The following is a 7,976-nucleotide window of genomic DNA, read 5'->3' on the forward strand; positions in this document are numbered from 1 at the left end:
GCTAATAAATATCCAGATTTTGCTTTTATAATCATCTTCTGAGAAGAAATTTTTTTTTTTTTACCTTATTTCCAATCTGCGTACAAGTGAGGATGAGAGCTCGGGGACTATATACGTCTGAAAATATGCAACCTCACCCCAATAAACACAACCCCATTTCAGTGCACTGTATATTCTGTTGGTATAGACGTTGTCATGTGGTGTATTATGTTCTTCTCTTCTTTGAATTGCATCCCATGTGAGTCCATTTTAAACCAAAAGGAGCCGAAACACACAATTACTTGTGGATGTGTAATGTGAAAACATCTTGTTTTATAGAAGCCACTTGGGATGCAAGACAAAAAAAAAAAAAAAATGATAAATGAAATTAAGGCAGTCATCATTCAACTCATCATCGTCACTCGGTCTGGTTTCTGTATCAGCCAATCTAAACACAATCATGCCCGTACCTCCCATATTAATGGCTCCACGAGGGCCCAGCTCACCCACTCTCATTTCCTGTTCTCTCTGGAAGAAGTGAAGAAGAGCCTTCAGAACAAAACTCTGCTAAAGTACAAATCTTCAGGGGGATAAGCTAACACTCACAAATGACTAATTTTCTACACAGTGATGCAAAGTGCCCTCCCTCCTGGGAACTTGTTGTTTTTCAGTGATGGAAAAGTTGAACTTAAGGCTCAGCTTCCCTTGTCCCCATTTACACGCCGGCAAAGTAAAGACATTTCCCATCCACGTGTATGTAGATTTACTGCTCACAGACAAGCTAATTGCAAATCTCTTTTGCAAATTGAGGCTAATAATCAAATCAACTGGAAGTGTGCAAGTATGTCTTTAAAAAAAAAAAAAAACACACATTAAATGGGCTTCAGGCCATTTCATTTAAACATGTAGTTATTTTTAGGAGTTTAACGCATACATTTGTCAGCTTCTAGACTCACACATTCACACGGGGGCCCTGACACACCAAGTGTCCATTTATAACAAAGACCTAGTTTATAAACTGCTCCTGAAAAACAGCATGCCACTGCTAATCTATTTTAACACACTTGTTCAACTTGTCACCACATTAAGCAGTACCGAGGTTTTTCTTAAAAAATAAATAAAATAACAACAAAAATATTTCAGCTAATAATGGTATACTATTCATTGCCTTCAACACGTTTCTGTCTCTAATCTCGTGTTAATTCGACATCATTGTGTGGCTTTTATTGTTATTGTCTGTGGAGTTTCTTGCATCCGCTTTGCTTTGTTTGTCAAAAACTTAATTATTATTAGTACTATAGTAACTGTTTGATACTGGTGTTGCCAGCTCAGGTTCTGATCTTGTGAGGAAGTAAGCGGTCGGAGGAGGCAAAAAAAAATACAAATGAATTAAATAAGTAACTCTGATGCAGATTCAAACGACATCGTCTGCTGATAACGGCTGACTGACGTTCGTAACCCTGAACGTGATGCAGCTGTGAAGCGTCACCTGTCAGTCTGATGTTTCAGGGCCCAAACACACACAAAAACACAGACGCTACAGCAGCTTTTCATGCTTTCATACAACCTCTCACAGTAACACAATTATGGAAGCACTGCATTCACACAAACTAACACACAATTGCTCTGCTCTCTGTTAAACACACACACCAAAATTTATACACTTCAACAATACTGGATTTCACTGACCCTGATTAAGTCTGCTTTAGGTTGTTTTTGTTGTTTTTTTTTTAAATTCAAATTAAGTATCTAGACAAGACTTAATCCAATGCAGTGGAATCAGATGGACATAATTAACTACACAAAAATTATAAACTCACTGTAATGCGTCAACATGAGTTTTACATGTAAACATTTTTACCATCTTATCACAATAGCGGTGAAACGCAGCTGTGGCATCTCTCCGTTCTTTATGTATTTATACAGAAATAGTAGACTTGTCCATCACGCACGCTTTCAGGAAAAGCAGGGAAAGGGACTGCAAATACAGCGATGCTCAGCCTTAGTATTCTTTACATACTTACCTGTTCAATTCACATTATGTTGCAATTACAATGAAAAGGTAGTCATGTTATGTGCTCTATGTGTATCAAAATCATGTGCATCTGTCAACAGCGGCTTAAAATCGGCCTGTGATCAAACGTAGCGCTGATGGAGGAACTTTGGCTATAATTAAAACACTAGATGGCAGCAGATGCCGTTTACACTCTCACAATAATCCTCCCCACAAACAAAAAATGGCCAACTAGAATAATGTCAGAAAGAGCAGGTCAGCACTTGTATGTAAAGTAGCATGAAGGAGTCTCTAACACCCAGCGGTCAATTTTAATCACGGATGTCCTTGTTAGACCACCCTGGTCAAACAATATTTGTGAAATAGACCTTTAAGTTATTTCAATGTATTATTATGTATTTAAAATTCTAATTTCATGAGAGCAAAGGTAGTGAATGTGGCTATAATTTGACACAACACACATGTCCAACCTCTTCTTCGAAGCGAAGACAAACTACCTGGTGTATTTTGAGGACAGTTGGCGACTGTAGTGGATTAAGAATTGGACTGATGGTTCTAGATGCAAATTCTGAGTGTGCGTATTTGTGTTGTTTGTGTGTGTGTGTGTGTTACATGCGTGTAAAGATGCAGACTCCCAACAGGATCACTAAACAGAGCAAAGGATTTGAAGAGAAAAGTTATAACACAGAAATCAACAACATATCACACCAAAACACACTCATACTGAGGATAAAGAGCGAGCTAGAATTCACTCAAACTCTGTTTTTGATCGAATAAATCCCCTAAAATTACATAACTGCTTTTTACAAATTCAAATTTTGGACTTGGAAACACATTCTTTTAATTTTTCTGTTTTTTTTTTTTTTTTTTTTTACAACTTGCTCACTGCTGTTAAAGCACTTTGGTGTTTGAATGCTTCTCTTTACAAACAGTTTCTTACCTTACCTTCTCTATTACGGATTATAGACGGAAATAAAAATGAATTTTAAATGTTCCCTGAGGCCGAAGATATACTTGCTTTTTAAAAATATGCACGTGGGTTTCACTCCGGGGCACATATGGGAACGCAGAACTTTCTGCAAATTTTGGCTGAAGGGTGGCGAGCTCAAGGGGCCTGCGGTACGGCACGCAAAGAGGCAAAACGCCACTAATCTGCACACATTCCCTGCAGTCCTGCCATAAGCCTTTGTCCAAAATCGGGAAAGTGTCCCTTATCCTCCATAATTCTGAGATCACCGGCAGATGGTGCATCAGTGGCACCATCATTTATGAAGCACGTTGTAACCATGGCAAATATGTTTCTCTCCTGCCGACACTAGCTGGGTTTCCATTTCAGATTCTCGTAAAACTTGAGCTACATTTTTTAAATGAGATGACAGCATTTCCATCCTGCCCGTACTGATCATGTGCGTACTACAGCTTGCAGACGCGTTGCGTTGCGTCCTGCACGAGCATTTTAAGAGACGCAAGATACATGCAGGCAGCAATCGTGTGCACGGCAATACTAAGAGTTTCCCCACGTGCACATGAAGATGTCACTCAAAAAAAAAAGTTCTCTGAGAAACACTAATATCAGAAAGGTCACACGGATTTTTACCGCCACTGTAAAACTTTCCATACGACTCTTGCTTCAGGCTCCAATTTTATTTCCGAATTCTATGAATATCTGCTGGACTGGCTGAGACGTATACTACACATTTGAGACACGGATCTGTGGACATTGATGGAGAAAAGTAAGGATGACTACTGGTTTCTCAAACTAACATCACAACTTAAGAAAACCCTTTATAGAACAGAGATGAAGAAACTGCAAACAAGACGGGTAGAGTCGAGCTATAAATGTGTCGTTCCACGCTGATCTTTCGTTATGATCTCTAACTTGTTTAAGCTTGCAGTTGTCTAAATTCTCCCTTACCCTGTCGAGCAAAGTTGAATTCAACATTTTATGCTTGAGTGAAGTCATATCTGACACGAGGCTGTATTTCTCTATCTTGTGTCGGGCAGTGCGGGGAAGGGAAAAAAAAAAAAAACGGGCTTAAGCGTGCAGTTCAGACAGACTGAAAGAAGAGGTTCATGAAGAGAGAAGGCTTAGTAGAGAAAAAGTACACATTTAACTTCAAAATAATATGAATATATTACTAATAAATACACAGTGCAGGTAAAACAGTATAGCACCTGTTATGTGTGTTTGTTAAATCCAATGTGTAGTTTCACACAACAAGCCACAGTATTACGGTAACGAGTTACGATGGCAGCCTGAACACAACTATTAAAATACAGTTGGAAAATATTGCCATCAACATTTACAGACAGCTGCTATGAAAATATGCGGAAATGACAAACCCGTGCACAGCAACACGATTGAGCCGAGCTGCTGCTCAAATGTAGGAAACGCATTAAGAATGAAAACCAAAAAAAAAAAAAAAGGGGCTTAAAGCTAACAAAAACTCAGCTCTGCACCATGTTAAGACGTCGTAGAATTAATTTAAAGATTTTTTCGGCATATCGCTCTTGTGGTACCACGCATTTAAATTGTTTTTTCCCTAAGAATCGCCTCAATGAAATAGAATTTAGAGTGAAAACTGCTGAAAGAAATATGAATATGATCCGTTTCACACTATGATACAGGTGCACTATAATATTGTGTTTTGTGGCAAACCTGCTTAAAATACAAATTTTAAATATGTATTTGTATTTCTATGTCCTTTTAAAAAGAACAGTGGGAGGTGAACTCTTTGATTGGTGTTATTCTTCGTTTTAATGTGTGCATGATACTACAGTATGCATCAAATGTGTAAATGTACCTGGACAAGCTATATTTAAGTGTACTTTCGTGTATTCCAGCTGTACTCACATTGTCCATGTAGTTTGGTTTGAGGCCGTCCGGGTGGCGTCTCAGGTCCTCCTGTTCCCTGTGTCTCATCATCTCCTCCTCTCTCCTCCTCCTCTCCTCTTCATGCCTACACACACACACAGAGAGCGTAAAAAAGGAAATCAGTCGAACGAAACAAAATCCTAACAGCTGTCACGATGTCCCGACAGTTTGCTCAGGAAAGGAAACGCACCTCATTTCTATCTGCTTTCGTCTCTGCAGCTCCTGATTACGGAGCTCTTCCAGTCTCCTCAGCTCCTCCTGACGTCTCATTAGATCTGGAAGAAGTGAGGGAGACCATATGAGCCGCATGAACTGACAGATGGACACTTAATAAGAAATAATCAGTGCAAAAAAGCCACTTTTTAATGAACAAAATAAAAGGGCAACGTGTATCGTGTCCAATCAAGCAGTCCTGACCTTGTCTCATCAACATGAGCTGATGTTCGTGTTTGGCCGACTCCAGCTCAGCCTCCAGTTTCTCTTTGGCCTCTCTGATGTTCTTGTCCACCTGCTCTCTCTGCTGTTTCTCCATCTCGTGAAGAGCTTTCCAGCGAGACGAGTATTCAAACTCAAATGTCCCCGGCTGAGCAAAACGTGGCGTCTGCTCTCGCTCTCTGGGGGGAAAAAAAAAAAAAAAAAAAGATAAATACAAAAATAAACCACAGCTCCGGTGGTTTACTCACAAACGCCTCAGACCAAAAGAGACAGAATGAGCACGGTGGAGCACAAAACGATCAGCTGTATTTTAATGTAAGAAAAATCTATAGATGTCTATTAAATGACTGCAAATATTTACTTACTTGTAGTACTTTGGAGTCTTCTGCAGCAATTTTTCAGGCTGTCCATCCTCATCATCAAAGTGCTCCGAGGGCTCTACGATGGCTGGACAGGGTGTGCTGGAGAAAGGCAGGACAACACTAAATTAAACTTCCAGTGATATTACAAGACAACAACAAGTCATTGATGTGTAAGAAAACAAACAAACACAAAACCACAGACTCATTCATCCCAGCAAGTTCTTCTCACTCCTTACTTGGTCAGCAGCAGCGCTCCCTCCGTGCAGCGCTCCAGGGCTTTACGTGCAGATACTTTGTTTGCAAACTCCACAATGCCTCTCCCAGTGGGACGACCACGGTCATCGGTCACGACAACAGCCCGCTCCACCAACCCGAACTGAGAAAACGCCTGACACAGTAGAGGGTGGTTTTTTTTTTTTCTGATTAAAAATCAACGCACAGAAATCAGAAATTCTACACAGCAACCGACGCAGAGAGTAAAACTGACAAACATGCGGGTATACCTGTTCCAGCAGCTCGTTTGTCACTGCAGGCAGCAGGTTGCGAACTGTGAGAGCAGCGCCATGTGTCGCAAAGCGGACCCTGATTGGTCGATTATTCATAATAGTCCCATCCAGCTCGGCTTTGGCGATCTCTGCCAGCATTCGTGTTTCCTGGAAGACATGGGGTAAAAAGCCAAAGGATGATGACACCACAGAAAGGCACTGTAGGGCTTTAATTAAGACTGTACAATAAATGAAACTGTTATCTTCACTTAAAGCTACTGAAAGTCCAGACTAAACACCTATGCATACAAACCTGACCAACTGAAGTGTGTTATGTAAGTTTAAACTGTAAGTAACAACATTATTTGCCATATAACACTGCTTTGTGTTGGAAAATAAACAAGATGCATTTAGGGATGCACAATATTGGAACTTATATGCCAAAATTGAACAACTCTTTTGGCCAATAACCAATACTAGTGTTGCTAGCTATATATACTTCCCCCCCTTCTAAATTTAATGATAATAAAATATCTTCTGTAATGGAGTTAACATCATATTATGCATAATCTTGTCGATATGGCCTACCAGCAGATGGAGACATGAAATGCAATGCTTTCAAGTGTTTGTAATATTCATTCATTGTGCAAAATAAGAAAAATACCCAAACTTAGGGTTTGTTTTGTGCTTTTTTTTTTACTTTGTCGGTAATAACAATGTTATAAAACATGTTGAACCTCCTATTTAGGGAAATGTACAACTAGTATCATAAAATAAAGTCATTTTTAAACGTCACAAAGATACAGTAAGATATAATTGAGTGCCATGTCAATAAGCATCTGGTGCTAATGCTAACAAAGCAGCAACGTTATTTTAGCCAAGACATAAAACAAGTTAGCTTTAGAAAATTAAAACCAACACTCAGGTACAACAGCACGGTTCACACCTGAACTCACCAGGCGGACGAAGCCGAAGCCCCGGTCTCTGTTGATGAAAACCTCGTTAATGTTCCCGTATTTAGCAAACATGTTTTTGAACTCCTCCTCCGGGATATCCACCGGCAGATTCCCCACAAACAGCCGTGAGCGCTGGGTGAAAGTCTTCTCACCGGGCTTCCGAAAACTCGTGATATCCAGAGTCACTGCAGCCCGGCCTTCTTCGCCTCCTTCCCCGGCTCCCTCCGCTTGTTCCGCCGCGGGGGACTGCTGCTGCTGCTGCGGCGGCGCGGGGCTGTCTTTGTTCGCCGGTGACTGCTCCGGGGCCGGGGACTCGGTCCCGGGTTTCGCTGGTTGAGGGGAGCTACTGCTTTGCATGTTCGCTTGCTGTATATTTCTGTTAGCCATACTCGCACAAAGTAGTTTCTGTAACGTTGTTTAAACTAACTTTGAGGAGAAGGCTGGAAACCAGCAGCGGTACACACCTCCTGTATTCATAAATGGCGACTGTTGCGCGCGCATCTGTTTTTCTATTTCTTTTTTTTATTTTAGATTTCCGGCAGTGTTGATGCCTTTGCGGCACAGTGCTGCCACCCACAGGTCGGGCTTGTTATTACCCTAAATCGCTTTCAGTGTCTCAGAATCAGAAAAAAGATTTATTGCCAGGTATAGTTAACACAATACGAGGAATTTGTTCTGGTGGGTTGGTGCAACATAAATATAGAAAAAGAAAACAGATAAAATAGAAGATACAAATATAAAATATAAAATATAAAAAGTACGAGTCTTACGGTGCAAAACAAAACAAGTAACACAAGTAACAGTGTAACAGTGCAAGAAACAGAACCATGGAATTAAAGTATATACAAGAATGTTTGGAGTGCAAGATAT

General features: G+C 40.4%; 1 protein-coding gene across 2 annotated transcripts; it reads right to left on the reverse strand.

Moving 5' to 3' along the window:
* Nucleotides 1-9: 9 nt before the first annotated feature.
* pspc1 (paraspeckle component 1) lies at nt 10-7,586 on the reverse strand. 2 transcript variants are annotated; one of them, XM_042513318.1, is made up of 9 exons: nt 7,107-7,586; nt 6,169-6,318; nt 5,902-6,053; nt 5,669-5,764; nt 5,286-5,482; nt 5,059-5,143; nt 4,848-4,953; nt 1,841-2,639; nt 492-507 (listed from the first exon to the last, which is right to left on the reverse strand). In XM_042513318.1, the coding sequence occupies exons 1-8, from the start codon at nt 7,491-7,493 to the stop codon at nt 2,637-2,639; spliced, it is 1,176 nt and encodes a 391-aa protein (XP_042369252.1). In that variant the 5' UTR covers nt 7,494-7,586; the 3' UTR covers nt 492-507; nt 1,841-2,636. The 2 variants fall into 2 exon arrangements, with proteins under 2 accessions (XP_042369251.1, XP_042369252.1); XM_042513317.1 differs by lacking the exon at nt 1,841-2,639 and having other exon boundaries at nt 10-507.
* Nucleotides 7,587-7,976: the final 390 nt, after the last annotated feature.

The sequence above is a fragment of the Plectropomus leopardus genome, chromosome 24 (assembly GCF_008729295.1).
Source record: "Plectropomus leopardus isolate mb chromosome 24, YSFRI_Pleo_2.0, whole genome shotgun sequence".
NCBI lineage: Eukaryota > Metazoa > Chordata > Actinopteri > Perciformes > Serranidae > Plectropomus > Plectropomus leopardus.